This window comes from Salvelinus sp. IW2-2015, linkage group LG18, assembly GCF_002910315.2.
Source record: "Salvelinus sp. IW2-2015 linkage group LG18, ASM291031v2, whole genome shotgun sequence".
In the NCBI taxonomy this organism is placed as follows: Eukaryota; Metazoa; Chordata; class Actinopteri; order Salmoniformes; family Salmonidae; genus Salvelinus; species Salvelinus sp. IW2-2015.
In genome coordinates, this window is record NC_036858.1 from 27,620,272 (window position 1) to 27,646,285 (window position 26,014).

A 26,014-nucleotide genomic window follows, 5' to 3' on the forward strand; every position below is an offset into this window, starting at 1 on the left:
TTACAACAGTCCTACAAGCCCTCAGTCCAGCCTCTCTCAGCCTATTGTGGACAGTCTGAGCACTGATGGAGGGATTGTGCGTTCCTGGTGTAACTCAGGCAGTTGTTGTTGCCATCCTGTACCTGTCCCGCAGCTGTGATGTTCGGATGTACCGATCCTGTGCAGGTGTTGTTACACGTGGTGTTCCACTGCGAGAACGATCAGCTGTCCGTCCTGTCTCCCGGGAGAGCTGTCTTAGGCGTCTTACAGTACGGACATTGCAATTTATTGCCCTGGCCGCATCTACAGTCCTCATGCCTCCTTGCAGCATGCCTAAGGCACGTTCACGCAGATGAGCAGGGACCCTGGGCATCTTTCTTTTGGTGTTTTTCAGAGTCAGTAGAAAGGCCTCTTTATTGTCCTAAGTTTTCATAACTGTGACCTTAATTGCCTATTGTCTGTAAATGTTAGTGTCTTAGACCATTCCACAGGTGCATGATCATTAATTGTTTATGGTTCATTGAACAAGCATGGGAAACAGTGTTTAAACCCTTTACAATGAATATCTGTGAAGTTATTTGGATTTTTACGAATTATCTTTGAATGACTGGGTCCTGAAAAAGGGACGTTTCTTTTTTTGCTGAGTTTATGTGCGTGTCTGTGTATGTGTGTGCGTGCGTGCGTGCTATTAGACTATAGGATTGATCCATCTGGGCACACTCTCAGTTCACCATGTATTTCTCATATCAGCTCAATTAAATTACAGTCGTAAAACATTACACAGAGACCATGAAAGATTAAACAGGAGACTAAGATTGGTTAATCTGAGCGTCTTCACAGAGTTCACTCATTGATTCTCTACAGAGAAGCTATACCCCTCCTAGTGGTCAAGTCGACGCTCCCATTTCGCTGAACCATGAATATGTGACGTAAGGACCCTAATATATTTTTTTGTCACTCATACCAAAAAAAGTGCCAACGTAGACGAGGAAGAAAGCATTGGCGCCACTCGCCTTGCAGTGTTTCGAACGAAAGACTGAGGAAGGAAGACCTCCCTATATGAAGGATGACGGCAAGTTGCGCAAGARGCATCTACGGACAATCAAGCATCCTTATTGGGAACTACTAGATCCGTGTTTGCAATAGTGTTTGTAGTTTTGTTTTGTTGTAGGCTATATGCGACAGTTGTCTCTATAGTGATATGTTGTTACCGTGAGCAGCTTATAGCCTGCAATAAAAAAGCTTCGACTTTACCTCAACCCAACGGTCACCCAACGGATAAGGACACATGCAGAAGCTTACAGGTATGCATCTATATTATCTGCCACTCTTTCAATTGTTTCGCAACTTAACAGGTGAACACTCAACCAATTCATCCAATATGAAATCATGTACATTCATACCAACTTACTTTGTTGCAATAGGAGATAGTGTCTATATATAGATTCATAACGTTACGCCCCTGACGTCCATAGTAGCCCATCTGCAAAGGATTTAAAGGTAGTAAATGCACATGCAATTGTTATGCATCTGAAAAGCATGGAATCCAGTGAGGTAGTAATAAGAGCACCATTCGAAGACAGTCTACCTGCTAAGACTGTGGTGCTCGATTGTGCCAACCAAATGAATGAACTCAAAATGTGTATGCCGCTATATTCAGAGTAATGAAAGGTTTTATTGTCATTTTGAGGTGGACTACAGTACAATGTGGATTGGCTGCCCAATTTTWTTTATTTATTGTTTGATCGTGCCTCCTGTTTTGCGACGTTCTGCAATGTCTGAAGTGCGTGCAGTAGACTAGGCTAGGGCTGTAACAGGTGGGGATGTCAAGACTAAGCATCATCTATTTTTATCATACAATGCATTATACAGCAAATGCACGCCTTGGAATGAGCAATTGCAATATGGAACATTGCATTCTCCTATCACATGCATCATTTGTCATCAAGTTAAATCCTATTGAAAGGTATGTAATGCATACATTGTGTTGAATGACCAGCAAACCCCATTTTTCATGGGGACCCATACATTATCCATCTGCACGATTCCAGACATGCATTGACTTCAGGGGCCAATTTTTTATAATATTAATCAATATCAAAATGATCATGCTTTGTCTAAGATTCTGTTCACCCATAGGAGTGGCAATATTTCAACCAAAGAGGCAATATTTGGTTGAAATGCAATATTTAAATTACATAGCATGGGATCATTAATAAAACAGGATCTTTGCTGTTGCACAATATGCAGTATCATCAGATATCTGGTTCAAATTTGATTTTAAGTTCCACCCAAAAGCAAAGAAATACCAGGGTGGTGGTGGTGAGGGGATACATTTGATCTGGATTACTGGATCAAAGATTTTGCCACCTCACACAATTTCTGAATAATCCCACACATCTCAGATAGCCCARATGGTTAACACATTAACCCCAGCAGACATGAACCTGGGACCTTTTGCATATCAGCCTTATTAACTGGCCATTAAGCTTGAGGATCAATATTGTTATTTCCAGTTACAACCTTCAACAGGCTTAATGTATTTGGGCATACACAATTATATTCATAACTTACATTTTGGGGTAATTTAATTATTTTTGATTAAGGATTGTTATTGAATGTTTAGGCTTGTTTTTTTTGGGACTTGGGATTTGGGTCAGTAATAAATATCACAGACAATGCCTGCAATTCAATGAAACACTGGCAGGCAGCATTAGCCAAGTATTGTATTCTGTCTCAGCCACTCTCATTGCTTTAATTCTATTTTTATAATTTCACACCATTTATTCACATAAACATATGGAAGCTTTTCAAGTTAAGGAAAATATATTCAATGCCGTCCCAACACTGTCAACTCTCAGCTCACTTGCCACCACTGTTGGAACACTTTCCATTTCATCTCACTTGATCTACATTGTCACAAAACTAAACCGATCTCAAAGGAAACGCTTGAGCTGCATATGTCTTCTTTGCAGAACATGCTATGTCATCTATGCATACAGTGCCTTCAGGAAATATTCACACCCTTTGAAGTTTTCCACATTTTGTTGTGTTACAGCCGGAATTTAAAATGGATTAAATAGAGATTTTTTTCATCTGGCCTACACACAATAACCATTGGCCAGATACATTTGAATTATGTTTTTAGAAATTTTACAAATGAATMAATTGAAAATGAAAAGCTGAAGTGTCTTGTTATGGCAAGCATAAAGTTCAGGAGAAAAAATGTGCTTAACAAGTCACATAATAAGTTTCATGGACTCACTCTGTGTGCAATAATAGTGTTTCATTTTTTTTTGAATGACTGCTTAATCTCTGTACTCTACACATACAATAATCTGTAAAGTCCCTATATTCGAGCAGTTCATTTCAAACACAGATTCAACCACAAAGACAAATGCCTCGCTTAGAAGGGCACCTATTTGTAGATGGGTAAAAAWTWAAAAAAGCAGACATTGGGKTTTCAACATCAGGCCAATGGTGACTTAAAAACAGTTACAGAGTTTAATGGCTGTGATAGGGGAAAACTGAGAATGGATCAACAACATTGTAGTTACTCCACAATACTAAACTAAATGACGGAGTGGAAAGAAGGAAGCCTGTACAGACTAAAACTATTCCAAAACATGCATCCTGTTTGCAATAAGGCACTAAAGTAAAACTGAACTTTGAACTTTACAGTGCATTCGGAAAGTATCCAGACCCCTTGACTTTTTTCACATTTTGTTACGTTACAGCRATATTTTAAAATGGCTGTAAAAAATAGATGAGAACTCTATTGGTAGATAGTGTGGTCTACAGCTTATCATAAGGTACTCTACCTCAGGCGAGTAATACCTCGAGACTTCTTTAATATTAGACATTGCACAGCAGCTGTTATTGACAAAAAGACACACACACCCACCCCTCGTCTTACCAGACGTAGCTTCTTTGTTCTGCCGGTGCATTGAAAATCTCTCCAGCTCTATATTATCTGTGTTGTCGTTCAGCCACTATTCGGTGAAACATAAGAAATTACAGTTCTTAATGTCCCGTTGGTAGTATAATCATAATCGTAGGTCATCAATTTAATTGTCCAATGATTGTATGTTAGCWAGTAGGATTGATGGCAAGGGGAGTTTACTCACTCGCCTACGGATTCTCAAAAGGCAGCTCGATCTGCGTCCTCTTTTCCTCCGTCTTTTCTTCACGCAAATGACGGGGATCTGGGCCTGTTCACGGGAGAGCAGTATATCTTTCTCATCGGACTCGTTAAAGGAAAAAGCTTKTTCCAGTTCGTGGTGAGTAATCCCCGTMCTGATGTCCAGAAGTTATTTTCGGTCATAAGAGACGGTAGCAGCAACATGATGTACAAAATAAGTAAATAAATAAGTGACAAACAATGCAAAAAAATGAACAAAATAGCACAATTGGTTATGGGCATGTAAAATGTCAGCCATCCTCTTCGATGCCATCTTAACATGATTGGAGTTCCTCTGTGGAGATGGGTGAACCTTCCAGAAYGATAACCATCTCTGTAGCACTCCACCAATTAGGCCTTTATGGTAGAGTGGCCAGAATGAAGCCACTCCTCAGTAAAAGGCAGTGGTGGAAAAAGTACTACATTTTCAAACTAAAAGTAAAGTATACCTTAATAGAAAATGACTCAAGTCAAAGTGAAAGTCACCCAGTAAAATACTACTTGAGTAAAAGTCTAAAAGTATTTGGTTTTAAATATACTTAAGTATCAAAAGTAAATGTAGTTGCTGAAATGTACTTAAGTATCAAAAGTAAAAGTAAAAGTATGAATCATTTAAAATTCCTTAAATTACCCAAACCAGAAGGCACAATTGTTTTMTTWTTTTWATTTATGGATCGCCAGGGTCACAATCCAACACTCAGACATKATTTACAAACAAAGCATTTATGTTTAGTGAGTCCCCCAGATAAGAGGATTGGACCATTTTCTGTCCTGCTAAGCATTCAAAATGTACTTTTGGGTGTCAGAGAAAATGTATGTAGTAAAAAGTACATAATATTCTTTAGGAATGTAGTGAAGGAAAAGTAAAAGTTGTCAAAAATGTTAATAGTAAAGTAAAGGACAGATACCAAAAAAAACTACTTAAGTAAAAAATACTTTAAAGTACTACTTAAGTACTTTACACCAATGGGAAAAGGCACATGACAGCCCGCTTGGGGTTTSACAAAAGGCACCTAAAGGATTCTCAGACCATGGAAACAAGATTCTCTGGTCTGATGAAACCAATATTGAATTCTTTGGCCTGAATGCCATGCACTGGAGGAAACATGGCACCATCCCTACGGTGAAGTATGGTGGTGGTAGCATAATGCAGTGGGGATGTTTTTCAGCAGCATGGACTGGGAGACTAGTCCGGATCGAGGAAATGATGAACGGAGCAAAGTACAGAGAGATCCTTGATGAAAACCTGCTCCAGAGCGCTCAGGACCTCAGACTGGGGTGGTTCACCTAAAGTTCACCTTCCAACAGGAACATTAGCACACAGCCAAGACAATGCAGGAGTGGCTTCGGGACAAGTCTGAATGTCCTTGAGTGGCTCCGCCAGAGCCTGGACTTGAACCCCATCGAARATCTCTGGAGAGACCTGAAAATAGCTGTGCAGCGACYCTCCCCTTCCAACCTGACAGATTTTCAGAGGCTCTGCAAAGAAGAATGGGAGAAACTCCCCAAATACAGGTGTGCCAAGCTTGTAGTGTCATCATACCCAAGAAGATTTGAGGCTATAATTGCTGCCAAAGGTGCTTCAACAAAGTACTGAGTAAAGGGTCAATACTTACAGTACCAGTCAAAAGTTTGGACACCTACTCATTCGATGGGTTTTCTTTATTTGTACTATTTTCTACATTGTAGAATAATAGTGAAGACATAAAAACTACGAGTTAACACATTTGGAATCATGTTGTAACCAAAAAAGTGTTCAACAAATCAAAATATATTTTATATTTGACATTCTTCAAAGTAGCATTTGCACACTGTTGGAATTATCTCAACCAGCTTCATGAGGTAATCACCTGGAATGCATTCCAATTAACAGGTGTGCCTTGTTAAAAGTTAATTTGGGGAATTTCTTTTCTTAATGCATTTGAGCCAATCAGTTGTGTTGTGACAAGGTAGGGGTGGTATACAGAAGATTGCCCTATTTGCTCAAATACAAAATCTATACTTTGGGAAGAACAGCTCAAATAAGCAAAGAGATATGACAGTCCATCATTACTTTAGGACATGATGGTCAGTCAATCTGGAAAAGTGGAGTCGCAAAAACCATCAAGTGCTATGATGAAACTGGCTCTCATGAGGACCGCCACAGGAAAGGAAGACCCAGAGTTACCTCTGCTGCGGAGGATAAGTTCATTAAAGTTACCAGCCTCAGAAATTGCAGCCCAAATAAATGCTTCACGGAGTTCAGGTAACAGACACATCTGAACATCAACAGAGGAGACTGTGCGAATCATACCAAATTCATACCAAATCATACCAAATTTCAAATCAAATGTTATTTGTCACATGTGCCGAATACAACAGGTGTAGACCTTACAGTGAAATGCTTACTTACAAGCCCTTAACCAACAATTCAGTTTTAAGAAAAATGCCAAAAAAACTAAGAAATAAAATTWACAAATAATTAAAGAGCAGCAGTAAAATATCAATAGCGACGCTATATACAGGAGGTCAATGTGCGGGTGCACCGGTTTGTCGAGGTAATTGATGTAATATGTGGGTAGAGTTATTAAAGTGACTTGTGCAATGCAAGTAGTTTGGGGAGCCATTTGATTAGATGTRCAGTYAGCTAAGGATCCTGGGACTAAACACCTCCCTTTGCAACTGGATTCTGGACTTCCTGTCGGGCCGCCCCAGGTGMTGAGGGTAGGTAGCAACACATCTGCCACGCTGATCCTCAACACTGGAGCCCCTCAGGGGTMRGTGCTCAGTCCCCTCCTGTACTCCCTGTTCACCCACGACTGCATGGCCAGGCACGACTCCAACACCATCATTAAGTTTGCAGACGACACAGCAGTGGTAGGCCTGATCACCGACAACAACGAGACAGCCTATAGGGAGGAGGTCAGAGACCTGGCCGGGTGGTGCCAGAATAACAACCTATCCCTCAACGTAACCAAGACTAAGGAGATGATTGTGGACTACAGGAAAAGGAGGACAGAGCACGCCCCCATTCTCATCGACGGGGCTGTAGTGGAGCAGGTTGAGAGCTTCAAGTTCCTTGGTGTCACATCACCAAAAACTAGAATGGTCCAACACCACCAAGACAGTCGTGAAGAGGGCATGACAAGCCTATTCCCCTCAGGAAACTAAAAGATTTGGCATGGGTCCTCAGACCCTCAAACGGTTCTACATGCAACATCGAGAGCATCCTGACTGGTTGCATCACTGCCTGTTACGGCAATTGCTCGGCTCTGACCGCAAGGCATACAGAGGGTAGTGCGAACAGCCCAGTACATCACTGGGGCTAAGCTGCCTGCCATCCAGGACCTCTATACCAGGCGGTGTCAGAGGAAAGCCTAAAAATTGATTTGACTTATGACTTGGGGATAGAAACTGTTTAGAAGCCTCTTGGACCTAGACTTGGCGCTCCGGTACCACTTGCCGTGCGTTAGCAGAGAGAACAGTCAATGACTAGGTTGGCTGGAGTTTATTTTTTATTTTTTAGGGCCTTCCTCTGACACCGGCTTTCATGGTCGAATTGCTGCAAAGAACCACTACTAAAGGACACCAATACTAATAAGAGACTTGCTTGGGCCAAGACCACGAGCAATGGACATTAGACTGGTGGAAATCTGTCCTTTGGTCTGATGAGTCCAAATTTGAGATTTTTGGTTCTAGCCGCCGTGTCTTTGTGAGACGTAGAGTAGGTGAACGGATGATCTCTGCATGTGTGGTTCCCACCATGAAGCACGGAGGAGGAAGTGTGATGGTGTGGAGGTGCTTTGCTTGTGACACTGTCGGTAATTCATTTAGAATTCAAGGCACACTTAACCAGCAGGCTACCACAGCATTCTCTCAGCAATACGGCATCCCAACTGCTTTGCACTTAATGGGATTATCACTTGTTTTTCAACAACAATGACCTAACACACCTCCAAGCTGTGTAAGGGCTATTTGACCAAGATGGAAAGTGATGGTGTGCTGCATCAGATGACCTGGAATCTACAATCACCTCAACCCAATTGAGATGGTTTGGGATGAGTTGGACCGCAGAGTGAAGGAAAAGCAGCCAACAAGTGCTCAGCATATGTGGGAACTGCTTCTAGACTGTTGGAAAATAATTATAGGTGAAGCTGGTTGAGGAATGCCAAGAGTGTGCAAAGCTATTGTCGTGTCTTTGACTATGCCAGATTGATTGCTATGACATGCTATTCTTAAAATTATTTATCCGTAATTAATATTACCTGATTGAACTAATCATGTAAATATTAATTAACTAGGGGGACACCACGAAAGAATATTTATAGAGCTGTTATCTTTCGAATAAACTCTTAAAGATTTAGTAATATTTTACTAAATATCCGTCACATTAATCGTCATTTTATTCAGTCTCATCTGAAAGTTGTAAGTCCTTGATTATCTGCAAGAATCCTGGCTAACAAGTTGAATCAGCAATACAAAATTGGGTTTAATTATTTTTTACTAAATACCAACTAATCACACAGAATCACACATATACAATTAAATCATAACTTGATCACAAATTACGTCATACAGAAAACGTCCCTAGCGGGCGGAATAGATATGACAGCTTGTTACACAAAGGGAATGGGCTGAGTCTTAGTGAAAGAGCGGGAGATTGAAACATAGGCGAGCTGTGCTCTCGTAAATCAGTATCTGATGCATTCTAAATTACCGCCCATTTGAAGAAGAAAATGCAATACATATTTACTCTGAGCTGCGCTTCAGTAGGTTGGTGGTAGATGGAAGAACGTATCGCCAACCCGAGTCCTCTGTCCTTTGGAGAATGTCTCTGGTTGTCACGGGATACTTTGTAGTAACGTTGTGTGTGGAAGACGGGATACTCGGACTGTCCTTCCTAACCTGCGTTTGTAGCAGCTGTTGCCAACTCAACGGCTAGGAGATATCACTTCTGTAGTGAACACGAGTTCAAAGTTCATACCATTCACAATCAAAGTCCATGCTGATGTTGGCCTAGTTCTGTAGTTATTGTCTGAACCATCTGAAATCGGATCGTCATCCAAAATGTACCCGGAACAGGCAGTTACATTTTTGTCACTGGCTTTATATAGTGGAGGTAGAGGGGTGTGTCTGAAAAGTCTATTACCCATGCCTCTTCACAGGGCGGGCCACTGTGAGCAGAGAACTTATGAAAGCACAGATCTCTCATTTGGAAGCTAAAATTACATTTCACCTCTTCACAAATAATGTATATTCAAACATTTTAATTAAACAACAATTCCATGTGAATCCGATACCTCTGACGTTTAGACTTTTCACAGTAGAGTTTGTCATTCTATCATTGATGAGAATGTGTCAGAGGGCAACCGAACTGACATAATATACCTTGTATACCACGCATATGTTCAGTTGGTTGGTTTATCAGAATATAGTTCATTTCCCCAACTTCTGATGTTACCCAGAATCTCTATGTTACCCCATGGGTTTCCTTATGTCACATCAGTTATAGTGGGGAGAGAGAAAAAGGGGGAAAGAGGTATTTATGACTGTCGTAAACCTACCCAACCCAACGTCATGACACTGTCATTAAGGCAAAGGGTGGCTACTTTGAAAAATCTGAAATATATAATATTTTTTGAGTTGTTTAAAAGAAAAATGGTTACCACATGATTCCGTATGTGTTATTTCATAGTGTTGATGTCTTCACTATTATTCTAAAATGTAGAAAGTAGTCCAAATAAAATAAATTACCTTGAATGAGTAGGTGTGTCCAAACTTTTGACTGGTACTGTATGTAAATGTGATACATTCAAAACATTTTCTTTGTCATTTTGGAGTATTGTTGTCACGTTCCTGACCTGTTTTCCCTTGTTTTGTATTTGTTTAGTATGGTCAGGGCGTGAGTTGGGGTGGGCATTCTATGTTATGTGTTTCTATGTTGGGTGCAATGTATTAGCCTGATATGGTTCTCAATTAGGGGCAGGTGTTTTACGTTTCCTCTGATTGAGAACCATATTAAGGTAGGCTGTTCTCACTGTTTGTTTGTGGGTGATTGTTCCTGTGTCAGTGTTTGTACCACACGAGACTGTTTCGTTCGTTCGTTCGTTCGTTCGTTCGTTCGTTCGTTCGTTCGTTCGTTCGTTCGTTCGTTCGTTCGTTCGTGTGTTCCGTCCAGTTCGTGCGTTCATGTGTTTTGTTCTCAAGTTCAGGTCTGTTCACGTCGTTTGTTATTTTGTAATTTGTTCAAGTGTTTTTCGTCTTCGTTTAAATAAACGTGATTATGTCTTTAAACTACACTGCATATTGGTCCGATCCTTGCTCCTCTTCAGATGTGGAGAAAGACGAGCGTTACAATTGTGTGTATATTGATGAGAGGAAAAAACTATTTAATCCATATTAAAATAAGGCTGTAATGTAACAAAATGTGGAAAAAGTCAAGCGTTCTGAATACTTTCTGAATGCACTGTATGTCCTGAATAGAAAGCCTTATGTTTGGAGCAAATCCAACACAACACATTACTGAGTACCACTCTTCATATTTTCAAGCATGGTGGTGGCTGTATCATGTCATGAATATGCTTGTCATTGGCAAGGACTAGGGAGTTTTTGGGGGGGTAAAAAACCCAGAATAGGGCTAATCACAGGAACAATCCTAGATGAAAGCCTGTTTCAGTCTGCTTTCCAACAGACACTGGGAGTTTAAATTCACCTTTCAGCAGGGCAATAGCCTAAAGCACAAGTCCAAATATACACTGGAGTTGCTTACCAAGATGACATTGAATGTTCTTGAGTGGCCGAGTTACAGTTTTGACTTAAATCTGTTTGAAAATCTATGGGAAGACTTGAAAATGGTTGTTTAGCAATGATAAACAACCAACTTGACAGAGCTTGACATTTTTTTTAAAGTATGATGTGCAAATATTGTACAATCAGGTGTGCAAAGCTCTTACCGAGACTTACCCAGAAACACCCACAGCTGTAATCGCTGCAAAAGGTGATTCTAATATGTATTGACTCAGTATTTCATTTTCAATACATTTGCTAYAAAGTCTAAAAACATGTTTTCACTTTGTCATTGTGGGGTATTGTGTGTAGATGGGTGAGAGAAAAAATCGATCTAATCCATTTTGAATTCAGGCAGTAACACAACAACATGTGGAATAAGTCAAGGGGAATACTTTCTGAAGGCAGAACAGAAATATGAGCCCTCAGTGTGCTTAGTAAGCATCTCTCACACAATCCGTTTAGAAAATTGTGTGTCTATGTTATAGTTGTAATAGTGCTTCTTATAAGCCTAAGGAGAACACTGCCTTTCCCTTTAATTGCAGCTTCGCTTTAATTGGGGAATTTTGGTTGTAGACTCCATTTATTTATGCTTTTTAAAATATTTTATTTAACTAGGCAAGTCAGTTAAGAACACATTTTTATTTACAATGACGGCCTACCCCGGCCAAACCCTAACCCGGCCAATTGTGCTCCGCCCTATGGGACCTCAACATGATGGAGTTGAACTACTCTGGAGATTTGTGGTGTGAATGGGGCTTCATTGCCGATGTGATAGGTGTCTGTACACACTCAAGTTGTACAACTGATACAAATGGTAGTGATACAACAGAGAGTTTTTCTGCACAAAATAAATACACAAGCATTTTGGAGTCACCCCACAGTCGTTGTGTAAACATTATTTGTGCAGTCAAGCTCTCTGTTGACTCACAAAAATATCAGCTGTATCACAACCATTCTGAAAAATTATTTGTACATCAGTTGTACAACATGAGTGTGTACAATGCCACAAAAGAGGAAATGCCAGTTATCCTCTTCCCAGCCGTAGTCTGTTATTATACACTGCTGATAATATCCTACCTCGGAGGTAAGAGCACACTCCACCTCATTCCTATTTGCATAAGACTACATTTTTGGGTAGACACTCCCTGACACAGGAGGCTGAACAACATAGTGTAGAGATGATAATCATGAATAAACCATTGTGGTAATTARTTGCTAATTGCCCCCAGAAGAGTTTGGCATGAAGTGAGAACTCCACTCAAGAATAAGAGTTTGCCCCTTCATAGATGTGTGTTGGACCAACAAGAGCATTCGAACAATCAGCCATGGAACAACCATAGGCTCACAACAAAGAAGGAACCCACTGGGCAGAGACGTCATTTCAACATCTAGTTTTGATTTACATTTGTTTGAGATGTCAACTAACATGAATTCAACTTGAAATCAACAAAAAAGGTCACAGTGTCATTGGATTTAGGTTAAAAGTTTGGTGGGGAAAAAGARGAAATTCCATTACGTTGATGACTTTTTGCAAATCCCAATCCGTTGATTCAASATCATCAGATTGCGTTTTTTGTTGTTGAAATGACGTGGAAACAACATTGATGCAACCAGTTTTTGACCGGTGGGAAGGAAGGAGGAGGAAGATCAGGTCCCCTAAAGTGCTAATTTGCTGTGTGTGCCTCCAGTTGACAAACTACACTGCCTCCCCAGTTACGCTTGCACACAMGTGTTCCTAGCACGCTAGATAGCTAATTAGCACAGGTGGCCGCCTATGTCTTCCGTCTGTCTTCTGTAAACAAGCAATATAACATGGCGATATGGCCGTGTGGGAACACTAACRCTATCAAGGTGTGTAYTATTTTAACCATTTTGATTTTGGAAAATTATTTCTCGCTAATATGAAAGATAAGTTCCGTATGTTTCCAAAACCGTACAGCAAACTATACGTTTTAACGTTCAGAACGAGTGTCGGGGATCTTAACAAAACTCCTGACCAGAAGATGCTGCCGTCCATAGGCGTGAAAGCAGTTTGCGTCTATGAATGGGTTAATACAGGACAGAGAGAATTACCCAATGAAATTACGGTAAGCAGCCAGTTACATTATATCAAAGTACTGATGTAAAAAAAAWAAWAAACAGACAAGCCCTTGTAGAATAGATCATTGTGTAATATGATGAGAAGTAGGGAGAGAGATCGATCTTCAGTCAGTCTTCAATCAGGTTAGATCTTGACCACTTAGCCGGCCACACAGGGACTGGCTCTCTTCCCATCTATCGATGTGGAGCTCCTCTTGATGAGCAGCTTGCCATAAGTCCCTCCCACCTGGCCCATGGTCAGGCGTCCAGGATTGACACACACACACAGCCAATCACATCCTTGATGAAGTAGCGTAGCTTGGAGGGGACGATGAGCACATCAGGACTGAGGGGCATCTGGCCGTAGCTCTGGAATTTCTCATTTCACCAGCAGGTACAGCGGGTAGTAGCTTCTCTGGGTCAGCATGTGTTTCAAGATGCGTGAGAATCTTTCCGAACCGGAAGCACAGCTGATCTCCTCTGCTCCCATGTCGAACACGATYTTCGTAGAGGTCAGGCCAAAGGTCACGCCCTCCATGAGCAGGGTGCAGGGGTCAGGCACCAGGGTCACGCGCTGAGGTKCGGCAGGGTGAAAGGGGGTTGTGGGTAAATTAAGCGATGGAGGACATATCTCTGGGAGGGAAAAAATACCAACCGACATCCAACTCCTTGTGTGCCCTCTACAATGCTTCCCACACATCTGGAGAAGATTGCATCKAACGTCTCAGTCACCTGAGATTTCTTTATCTGCTCATGCAAAGTCGCCAAGCAGTATGCAGACGTCGGGGCGGTCCCTGACGKTGACGTTAATGAAGTCCACCAGGGGGTGAAAGGTTAGGCTGTCAGAGGGGTTTAGGGARCACAGGCCATCAGCTGCTCTGGTACATCAGGAATGTCCATTTCCTGTTTGATGGGATTTGAGTAGAACAGAGAGTAGAGTTTAGATGCCACCAACTTCCTACTACAGTCTTACAGAATAAGACTATAATATAACGTATGTCACAATTTCAATGTCTCGATGAGTGTTATTGAACCTGGCAGTCTCACACTCTTCAATATCTTAGCTCATTTCAATGTGGCTGAAATATTGCTCTGCTCTGTTCTGTATAATTTTTTGGAATCCTTTGCACTCCAGTATCTCTACTTGCACATTCATCTTCTGCACATCTATCACTCCAGTGTTTAATTGCTAAATTGTAATTATTTCGCCACTATGGCCTTTTTATTGCCTTGCCTCCCTTACCTCATTTGCACACACTGTATATATACTTTTTTCCTATTGTGTTATTGACTGCATGTCTGTTTATTCCATGTGTAACTCTGTGTTGTTTGTGTCGCACTGCTTTGCTTTATCTTGGCCAGGTCGCAGTTGTAAATGAGAACTTGTTTCCAACTAYCCTACCTGGTTAAATAAAGGTGAAAAGAAATAAAATAAAAATAATCATTTGAGATGTAAAGACAGCCTTGACCTTAAACAGAATGAATTAAAACTATGTCAACAGTAATGACCTAACCTTCTCTCTTTAACAATTAAGACAAAACACGTTTATTCATTCTGACGCAGTAGAGCAGTAATGCTACACACCTTAAATGTCACCGGAAACATTGATAGTCTTCTGTCCGCCAGAGAGGAACCATTCATTCTGTGCTGATAAAACCACAATGCTTGTTCTGTGCTATACAGAAATAGCTAATAACCACTGTTTGATAACCATTGGGATTTTTTTTCCACATACGCAATTTCCTTTCACATGCACTAACAGATAAAAGGCAATAAGAAAAAATAATATGAGCAAAACAAAGATGAACATGCAACTGACTAGGGCCACTAGGAACCAAGGAGATGATGGTTAGCCTGAGGGCCATCCAGAGGCAAGTAGGAGGGGAAGAGGACAGCTAGCAGCAGTAGCAGTGGTACTGTGACAGCCAGGCACTAGCAGCTGTTAAAGGTAGTGAGGTTATGGAGAACGGAGCCAAGTTAAGTACTTTTACTAATTAACTATTGGCTCTGTCTGATGCGGCCCTATCTGTACGGCACTATCACTACCTCGTTCTGCTACCTCGTTTGGCCCAGTCATAGCCTTGCTCCTTGGATTTTGCCTCTTGGCTCATACACAACAATATAACAGAACAGAATCACCTCACAAATACCAAACACCACTGGCGTAACAGTTGGGTAGAGTCCATTCATTTTCAAGTCAAGTCTGTTCTGTTCTGTGAATAGATTGGACTGATTTTCGGGCATTGCAAAATGGTCATTATTTTAAATGCATACCGTGCATTCAGAAAATATTCAGACACCTCATTTTGTTACATTACAGCCTTATTCTAAAATGGGTTAAATATATATATATATTTTTTAATGTATGCACATTTATTACAAATAAAAAACAGAAATACCTAATTTATATAAATATTCAGCCCCTTTGCTATGAGATGCGAAATTGAGCTAGGGTGCATTCTGTTTCCATTGATCATCCTTGAGATGTTTCTACAACTTGATTGGAGTCCACCTGTGGTAAATTCAATTGATTGGACTTGATTTGGAAAGTCACACACCTGTCTATATAAGGTCCCACAGTTGACAGCGCATGTCAGAGCAAAAACCAAGCCATGAGGACGAAGGAATTGTCTGTAGAGCTTCGAGACAGGATTATGTCGCGGCACAGAACTGGGGAAGGGTACCAAAACATTTCTGCAAACCTGGCACCATGCCTACGGTGAAGCATGGTGGTGGCAGCAACATGCTGCGGGGATGTTTTTCAGTGGCAGGGACTGGGAGACTAGTGAGGATCGAGGCAAAGATGAATGGAGCAAAGTACAGAGATCATTGATGAAAACCTCAGACTGGGGCGAAGGTTCACATTCCAACAGGACGACGACCCTAAGCACACAGCAAAGACAATGCAGGAGTGACTTCGGGACAAGTCTCTGAATGTCCTTGAGTGGCCCAGCTAGAGCCCGGACTTGAACAAGATCGAACATCTCTGGAGAGACCTGAAAATAGCTTGAGAGGTTCTGCAGAGAACAATGGGAGAAACTCCCCAAATACAGGTGTGCCAAGCTTGTACCGTCATACCAATGAAGAATAGATGCTGTAATCGCTGCCAAAGGTGTTTCAACAAAGTACTGAGTAGAGGGTCTGAATACTTACGTAAATGTGATATTTAAGTTTTTTTATATATGGGGTATTGGTATAGATTGAGAAAAAAACWATTTTATCAATTTCAGAATAAGGCTCTAACGTAACAAAATGTGGAAAAAGTCAAGMGGTCTGAATACTTGCTGAAGGAACTGCATTGTGAAGTAACTGCATCCCCAGGCTGGAAGTCTGGTGACTTTCAACTTATATTTAGAGTTGTCTAGAATTGAGATTCACCACAGCCCTTATCTCTGTATCTCTATCTCTTATCTCCTGCTGTTTTCAACTCTCTAGAGACAGCAGGAGCGGWYGAGATACTCTGAATTATCGGCTATGAAAGCCAAACGACATTTACTGCTGAGGTGCTGACCTGTTGCACCCTCTACAACCACTGTGATTATTATTATTTGACCCTGCTGATCATCTATGACCATTTAAACATCTTGGCCARGTTCTGTTATAATCTCCACCCGGCACAGCCAGAGGAGGACTGYTTCCTCTCTAGGTTTCTTCCTCAGTTCTGGCCTTTCTAGGAAGTTTTTCCTAGCCACTGTGCTTCTACACCTGCATTGCTTGCTGTTTGGGGTTTTAGGCTGGGTTTCTGTACAGCACTTTGTGACATCAGCTGATGTAAGAAGGGCTTTATAAATACATTTGATTGATTGATCTCAATATACACTTCCCTGAGGTGCCAGGACATGATTTTACGTGTCAGGCGCATCCATTTATTAAAATGTAGTATTCCCTAAGAAATACAATGTTTTTATTCTTACTGATAACATACGTTTTTCATTCCCTTTATATTAACCTACTGCATTTTTAACAAGGCTGACTTGCTCAGGGAAAGCTTAAAGTATTTATATACCTTCTGTTCTTTCTTGAGAATCCTAATTCGGAAAGAGCAGTTGCACTCTACTCTATTGAAAACAAATTCATTGCCAGCGGAGTTGACATATTAATAAATACTGAATGGTTTATTCTTAAATGAGTCCAGACACTCATCTACAGCTAATTGTCAGGACAAAGTCAATACAGCGGAATCTCACCTTTTTACACAAAGATACAAATATTAATCCCACTGCAAGTGTTTTAATAGAGAAAAAAAAAATATGTACACAACATACTACTCTTAAGAACATGGTTGAAAGTCGAAACAAAACACAGCAAGGCATTCAAACTCAAATCATTGACATGTCAAGTTAGTTGGGTAATCAAATCATTTGATTAGTAATGTAACAAAAAAAGAAACTCATCCACTTAATTCAGTCATTGTCGTATGTCCTGCTTTGTGTCGCCCCTTTGTACATTGAAATGTTCAGTCTTTTTTTGTAAGACCAACTTAGTGGCATTGCGATTCGTGTCCACCCTGAGATTGGAAGGTTGGGAGTTTGATCCACGGCCGAGTCATGCTATAAGAGATAGACTCTCTGCTTTTGCTGGTCTGTGACTCCGCCCCCGGTCAGACGGGAATAAGGTAGGCTCACAAAAGTTACACACACAGGGAAACTTTAATTACACACACACGCACACAAACATAAACACAGAGATTCATTCTCTATACATACCAAAGACTGTAAAAATGGGACCAGATGTGGACCCATAGGGGTAAACCCTGTCTCACGCTACAGAAACTGTAGATAGGCTCCTGCTCCTACAGCATGAGTCGTTCTGGCTCACAGAAGCCAAGCCTCGTGCAAGGCTACTACTTAACTAGGATGTTGGTGCCATGATAATATCATAGCCAATGTCATAAATAGTCATGACAGTTTCTGTCTGTTCATGACAGCATGTTTATGTCATAAAACAACCATTGTTTGATTACTGAATTCAATAGATTTCATTGTAAAAAAAAATCAAATAAAAGGGGGGGAACCATTGTTTGACCAATATAAATAGTGAAACAAATATTGATTCCCTTTACATTAGTGGTCTTAAACTCCTGGCCTGCGTGCCACATCAGATCCGCAAGCTGCAGTTTGGTGGACCCAGGCCTGGTGTGTGAGCCCACTGCACATGTACAAAACCAGAGCCATAGATCTACAACATATAATGGAGCACTTAATTTTATTGTTATTTTTTTCAAATCCATTTTTTGCGGTCGCATACACATATTTAGCAGATGTTATCGCAGGTGCAGCGAAATGCTTATGTTACTAGCTCCAAAAATGCATTAATGCCTAACAAACACCAAACAATGCACACAAGTCCCCCAAAAATGTAAAGAAATAAATGAAGAAATATACACTTTTTATGCTGTTCAGTGATCTAAGTTGGTCTAGAAATGTCCTCTAGCTACAGTAAATTCATTCTTCCTGAAGAGAATCATGATCTCTTTTCGAATCAATCTCTCCCTGTATAGTTGTCTGATTTTATTTGAACCCGGAATCCATTGATTATATTTCCTTTGTTCCGGGTGGGGAGTGAGATTCAGGTTCTTTTTTTTGGCAATTTTCTCCACAGTCTATCCCTGCTGGGAGCATTTGATGCGAGGAAGTGTTAGTGTAAGAAAGCCTATTGATTTCCTGACACCGGCAATATGAATACACTCCGTTCTGACAGCCCAAGTCGCTGAGGTTTTCTTTAGGTCATGTGAGGTGTTTCTTTGATAGGATCCGGCATTGCAATGAAAAAACAGAGTCCTTATTGGGGCTAACATGAAGACAATTAGTCAGATATGTCTATGCTGTATAGCCAACTCCTATGGTCATTGTCTTGGTCATTGTTTGGCCATGATAACGACAAGAGGAGTTTGCTATAAAGCACAGAATTTGGACCAGGCTAAGAGACAATATCAATGTCTAGACTACATACTGTCAAATACTTTATTCCAGTTTCATTCTCTTTTTCCAGATGGACTGGCTCACACCTGAGATATGAAGTGTGTTATATGAAGCCAAGGTGTCATCCCACCTTCCAGGTGGTGGGGAGAGATGGTGCACTCTGTTGCCATGACAGTGGAAGTCCTCTTTGTTATGTTGTTTCTGACCAGTACTCAGTGTAATCCCGTGGCAGACTTGTCAGTGAGCCGGGAACGCTTGGAGCGTGTCCTGACCCAGGCCAGAGAGGACAAGCAAGACAAGCAGCAGGCCTCAGTGGGTGCGCTCAGCTACAGCACGCAGCAGCAGCTGGAGGAGATCAGCTTCATGGGCCTGGAGACCCACAGAGGGGCCAGCAACAGAACCTCTGTCAACAGATCCAGGCCAAACTCCAGCTCCCAGAAACTTGCTGGATCCAAGGCCGGGAAGGCATCACAGGAGTTGTGGGAAGAGCAAGAGGGGGGCCTGAGCCGAGTAGACGAGGGTCCCACGAGTGAAACAAATCTCTCTCTTGACGCTATCGACGAGTACGCATATCCAGATTACAGGGGGAAGGGCTGCATGGACGAAAGTGGCTTTGTGTTTGCCATTGGGGAGAAGTTTACCCCGGGGCCCTCCACATGCCCTTGCCTCTGCACGGACGAGGGACCCCTGTGTGCCAAACCTGAATGTCCCAAAGTTCACCCTCGCTGTATCCGGGTGGACACCAGCCAGTGCTGTCCAGAGTGCAAGGAGAAGAAGAACTACTGTGAGTTCAGGGGAAAGGTCTACACAACGCTACAAGAGTTTAAGGTGAGTCTGGAAATGATATCTTTAAAGGTTTACGGGGTGTTATTCTCTAGGAACCAAACATAAGCAAACGAGCCAAAACGGGAATGGATTACCTGAACGTGTACAACAAGAAACGCTAGTGTTTGTTTTCCGTTTCAAAACGTTTTTCGACATGAATACACCCCAGGTGATGATGYCATCCTTAGGCAGCCTCATTCATAGTGCTATTTAATTTAAATGTATTCTTGTAACAGTCTGTGCTTCAAGAGATCAACCTCTGAAATGAAAAGAAACTCCAGCACACTAGTGACCTAGTAGCTGATTAAACGCAACTCCACGATTTACGATGGAGTTGAGCGGCGACTTGTGTGGGAAGACTGGAGCTCTGACGTCACATAAAATGAATTACACACTACCAGTGGTTGAAAAAGTACCCAAATATCATACTTGAGTAAAAGTAAAGATACTTCAATGGAAAATGACTCAAGTAAAAGTGAAAGTCATCCAGTAAAATACTACTTTAGTAAAAGTCTTAACAGTATTTGGTTTTAAATATACTTAAGTATCAAAAGTAAATGTAATTGCTCAAATATACTTAAGTGTCAAAAGTTAAAGTATAAATCATTTAAAATTCCTTATATTAAGCAAACCAGACGGCACTATTTTCTTGTTATTTTTTTTTTTACGGATAGCCAGGGGGGGCACACTCCAACGCTCAGACATCATTTACAAATGAAGCACGCGTGTTCAGTGAGTCCGCCAGATCAGAGGCATGTTCCCTTGACGAGGGATGTTCCCTTGCTTAGTGTATGAATTGGACCATATTTCTTTCCTGCTAAGCATTCAAAATGTAATAATTAATTTTGGGTGTCAGGGAAAATGTATGAAGTAAAAATGACATGATTTTCTTCAGGAATGTTGTGAAGTAAAAGTTAAAGCTGTCAAAAATATAAATAGGAAAGTAGCATACAGATAACCCAAAAAACTACTATAAAGTATTTTTACTTAAGTACTTTACACCTCTGTACACGACATTGTTCTGGGTAGTTGCGAGCTATTCTTTGGATGCTAAAATGACGTCGGAGCTCCAGTCCCCACTAGTCGCCGCTCAACTCCATTGTAAATCATGGAGTTGAATTTAGTCGGCTCGTAATCTAGATGTTCCACAGTTTTAGTGGATCTCGTTACCAACGTTTCGGTCTCCGTAGACATTCCATGTGGGAAACTGTTGATAGATTGCCAGTGTATCGTGAATACTATACCAAAATACTTTTCAGTGTAGCAAGCAAACAAGCAGCGAAGCACATTTATGATGGCAAAAGTCAGCATTTATTTTTATTCACACAAAGTTTGAACATAACATTACTCTAAATTGAATAGTATGTTTAAGCTTAAGAGTAATTGTGTTAATATTCTTATCTTGATATATTCTAGTCTTGGTGGAGTTATCTATTTTAAGCCAAGCCCAGGAGACCTCAAAAGGGCTTATTCCTTCATTTATTTTAGAAGCTCCATCCACAACTATTCCATCAGCCTTCTATTCTATCTTTGATTAAAGAAAGGTATTATATGTGACTGTTTCAGGCATCTCTTTGTGCTAGCACTGGAGGGTCACACCAGGAGGTTAGGTCTAATATGGGACTTATTTCCGTTAATGCAGAGTGATACAAGCAGCTCGCTTGTAGCTCTCCTGGGAGAAGTCTGTGGAGAGAGAGAGAGATCAGAAAGAGAGAAAGGAAAAAGAGAGAGAGAGAGAGACCCACTTCCACTAAAGTAAATGTCTTCTATCCTCTGTGGATGCCTGCCTAGAGGATTAGAAACAAAGCAACAGGCGAGCCTTGTGGTTGATTGCTGTGTTCTGCGGCGGTACTGTAAGTGGGGTCTCCCTCTTGCCGTTTTTCACATTGGCGTGCTGGTCAGAAGCTCGAGCCGCTCTGCAATCGACTTGATCCATGCTGTTAGGATTAACCTATGTTCTCTGATTTAAAAGGAAATGCTCACGTGGCTTCAGACTAAAGCCTACGGTGGTAGCATCTCCAGTCAAGGGAGGTGACTTGGTTGAAGGCATATTGTCGACACAAGTTGCATCATAAGGTCTTGGGCCCTGTTTTTCTCCAATACTTTTGGACTTGGAAAGCTCCATTAATCAAACTGTTCTCTCTAGTTCACAAAGCAAGACATTTGAAGCGTATAGCTTCTGTTTCCAACTGAGCACACAATCAGCACATTGATTTCCCTATTTTCGGTTGATTGTGCACTGAAGTTCATTTCTCGACGCATGTCTCCTTCAAATGAAGTATGTATTTCCAATAAAGTGCCGTAAGATGGGACCTCCCTGTGTTCTAAGCTCTGTGGCTGAATGTTTGATGTTCAATGTCCTTATATTGGCTAGTGGACCAGACAGGTGAGTGAGTGAGTACTTGCATGAGAGAGAGAGAGATTTTGAAACACACAGTCTTTTTCCCTCTGCCCCCAGGTGTCTCCGTGTGAGAAGTGTCGCTGTGAGGGGAGTGGAGAGGTGTTGTGCTCTGTGTCAGCTTGTCCCCAGACAGAGTGTGTGGACCCAGTGTATGAGCCTGAACGGTGCTGCCCCATCTGTAAGACCGGTGAGAGATCCTGCTTGTCTCAACATTTTTGGTACCTTAATACGGAACACACAGCATTTCATTTACCATTTTCATTTGACTGTGTGTCTTTGAGAAATCATACATGATTGGCCTGACAAATGATTGACAATAGTTGGTTGCAGTGCTAGATTTATTCGTATGATTGTGTGTATGTGATAATGCATGACTCTCTATTAGCCAGCCCTGTTTGTTTCCAACGTGAACAGATATTCCTGTTTCGGTGCCACAATATGCTGGCGTGAATAAAAGGCGAATCAGGGTTTGAGCATCCTGGGTTAGTGTGTGAGAGCTCTCTGATTTGAAAGAATTACACTCTCTTATAAGAGCGCTTCTCTGGCTCACTGTGGATTATCTGAAGTTGTTTCAGATGATTTTAGACAGCATGTCCTAGATTGTGTCCCCCTTATTTTTCTTGGCGCGACTCTAATGCAACATGGCAATGTCAGCGACGTTGCTTCCTTCAGCAAAAAGAATGATGACTGGCGATACGCATCTCAGACGTGGCCTCTTAAAGCGATGCTGTTTATCACAAACAAGGGAAATGCTATCAACATTAAATGAAATACAGTGCATTTGGAAAGTATTCTGACCCCTTGACTTTTTCCCTGTATTGTTACGTTACAGCCATATTCTAAAATGTATTAAATCATTTTTTCCCCTCATCAGTCTACACACAATACCCCATAATGACAAAGAGAACTGGTTTTCAGACATTTTTGCAAATGTATGGAATAATTCAGTACCATGGCTATGAGACTTGAAATTGAGCTCAAGTACATCCCGTTTCCATTGATCATCCTTGAGATGTTTCTACAACTTGATTGGAGTCCACCTGTGGTAAATTAAATCTATTGGACATGGTTTGGAAAGGTACACACCTGTCTATATAAGGTCCCACAGTTGACAGTGCATGTCAGAGCAAATACCAAGCCATGAGGTTGAAGGAATTGTCCGTAGAGCTCCAAGACAGCATTGTGTCGAGGCACAGATCTGGGGAAGGGTACCAAAAAATGTCTGCAGCATTGAAGGTCCCCAAGAACACAGTGGCCTCCATCATTCTTAAATGGAAGAAGTTTGGATCCACCAAGATTCTTCCTAGAGCTGGCCGCCCAGCCAGACTGATCAATTGGGGGAGAAGGGCCTTGGTCAGGGAGGTGACCAAGAACCTGATGGTCACTCTGACAGAGCTCCAGAGTTCCTCTGTGGAGATGGGAGAACCTTCCAGAAGGACAACCATCTCTGCAGCACTCCACCAATCAGGCCTTTATGGTAGAGTGGCCAGGCAGAAGCCACTCCTCAGTAAAAAGCACATGACAGCTGGCTTGGAGTTTGCCAAAAGGCACCTAAAGCACTCTCAGGCCATGAGAAACAAGATTCTCTGGTCTGATGAAACCAAGATTACTCTTTGGTCTGAATGCCAAGTGTCACATCTGGAGGATGTCTGGCATCACCCCTACGGTGAAGCATGGTGGTGGCAGCATCATGCTGTGGGGATGTTTTTCAGCGGCAGGGACTGGGAGACTAGTCAGGATCGAGGCAAAGATGAATGGAGCAAAATACAGAGATCCTTGATGAAAACCTGCTCCAGAGCGGTCAGGACCTCAGACTGGGGTGAAGGTTCACCTTCCAACAGGACAATGACCCTAAGCACACAGCCAAGCCACAGAAAAGTAGCAAGGATAGTCTCTGAATGTCCTTGAGTGGCCCAGCCAGAGCCTGGACTTGAACCCAATCGAACATCTCTGGAGAGATTTGAAAATAGCTGTGCAGCAACGCTCCACATCCAACCTGATAGAGCTTGAGAGGATCTGCTTGAGAGGATCAGCAGAGAAGAATGGGAGAAACTCCCCAAATACAGGTGTGCCAAGCTTGTAGCATCTTACCCAAGAAGAATCGAGGCTGTAATCGCTGCCAAAGTGCTTCAACAAAGTACTGAGTAAAGGGTCTGACTACTTATGTAAATATGATATTTCCATTTATTTTATATGATACATTTGGAATAAAATAAAATGCTTTTGCATTGTTATTATAGAGTTTTGTTTGTAGAATTTTAGAATAAGGCTGCAATGTAACAATGTGGGAAAAGTCAAGGGGTCTGAATACTTTCCGAATGCGCTGTATCGCATTCGCGCGAAACTGAAAGCACGAACCACTGCTTTTAATCAGGGCAAGGTGACCGGAAACATGACCGAATACAAACAGTGTAGCTATTCCCTCCGCAAGGCAATCAAACAAGCTAAGCGTCAGTATAGAGACAATGTAGAGTCGCAATTCAACGGCTCAGACACGAGAGGTATGTGGCAGGGTCTACAGTCAATCACGGATAACAAAAAGAAAACCAGCCCCATCGTGGACCAGGATGTCTTGCTCCCAGACAGACTAAACAACTTCTTTGCTCGCTTTGAGGACAATACAGTGCCACTGACACGGCCTGCTACCAAAACCTGCGGACTCTCCTTCACTGCAGCCGACGTGAGTAAAGCATTTAAACGTGTTAACCCTCGTAAGGCTGCAGGCCCAGACGGCATCCCCAGCCGCGTCCTCAGACATGTGCAGACCAGCTGGCTGGTGTGTTACAGACAATTCAATCAATCCTTACCCAGTCTGCTGTTCCCACATGCTTCAAGAGGACCACCATTGTTCCTGTTCCCAAGAAAGCTAAGGTAACTGAGCTAAACGACTACCGCCCCGTAGCACTCACTTCCGTCATCATGAAGTGCTTTGAGAGAACTAGTCAAGGACCATATCACCTCCACCCTACCTGACACCCTAGACCCACTCCAATTTGCTTACCGCCCCAATAGGTCCACAGACGACACAATTGCAACCACACTGCACACTGCCCTATCCCATCTGGACAAGAGGAATACCTATGTGAGAATGCTGTTCATCGTCTACAGCTCAGCATTTAACACCATAGTACCCTCCAAACTCGTCATCAAGCTCGAGACCCTGTGTCTCGACCCCGCCCTGTGCAACTGGGTACTGGACTTCCTGACGGGCCGCCCCCAGGTGGTGAGGGAAGGTAACAACATCTCCACCCCGCTGATCCTCAACACTGGGGCCTCACAAGGGTGCGTTCTGAGCCCTCTCCTGTACTCCCTGTTCACCCACAACTGCGTGGCCATGCACGCCTCCAACTCAATCATCACGTTTGCAGACGACACTACAGTGGTAGGCTTGATTACCAACAACGACGAGACGGCCTACAGGGAGGAGGTGAGGGCCCTCGGAGTGCGGTGTCAGGAAAATAACCTCACACTCAACATCAACAAAACAAAGGAGATGATCGTGAACTTCAGGAAACAGCAGAGGGAGCACCCCCCTATCCACATCGACGGGACAGTAGTGGAGAGGGTAGTAAGTTTTAAGTTCCTCGGCGTACACATCACGGACAAACTGAATTGGTCTACCTACACAGACAGCGTGGTGAAGAAGACGCAGCAGCACCTCTTCAACCTCAGGAGGCTGAAGACATTCGGCTTGTCACCAAAAGCACTCACAAACTTTTACAGATGCACAATCGAGAGCATCCTGTCGGGCTGTATCACCACCTGGTACGACAACTGCTCCGCCCACAACCGTAAGGCTCTCCAGAGGGTAGTGAGGTCTGCACAATGCATCACCGGGGGAAAACTATCTGCCCTCCAGG

The 26,014-nt window shown here is 42.1% G+C and overlaps 1 protein-coding gene across 1 annotated transcript in view; it reads left to right on the forward strand.

The window, feature by feature from the left end:
* The first annotated feature begins 967 nt into the window (after window positions 1-967).
* Window positions 968-26,014, forward strand: part of LOC111977532 (brorin-like) — a 42,644-nt gene continuing 17,597 nt past the window's right edge. The window contains exons 1-3 of the mRNA XM_024006984.2: window positions 968-1,283; window positions 18,999-19,756; window positions 22,212-22,341. Coding sequence (XP_023862752.1) covers window positions 19,079-19,756; window positions 22,212-22,341 — 808 coding nt within the window. The 5' untranslated portion in view covers window positions 968-1,283; window positions 18,999-19,078. The remainder of the gene's footprint in view (window positions 1,284-18,998; window positions 19,757-22,211; window positions 22,342-26,014) is intronic.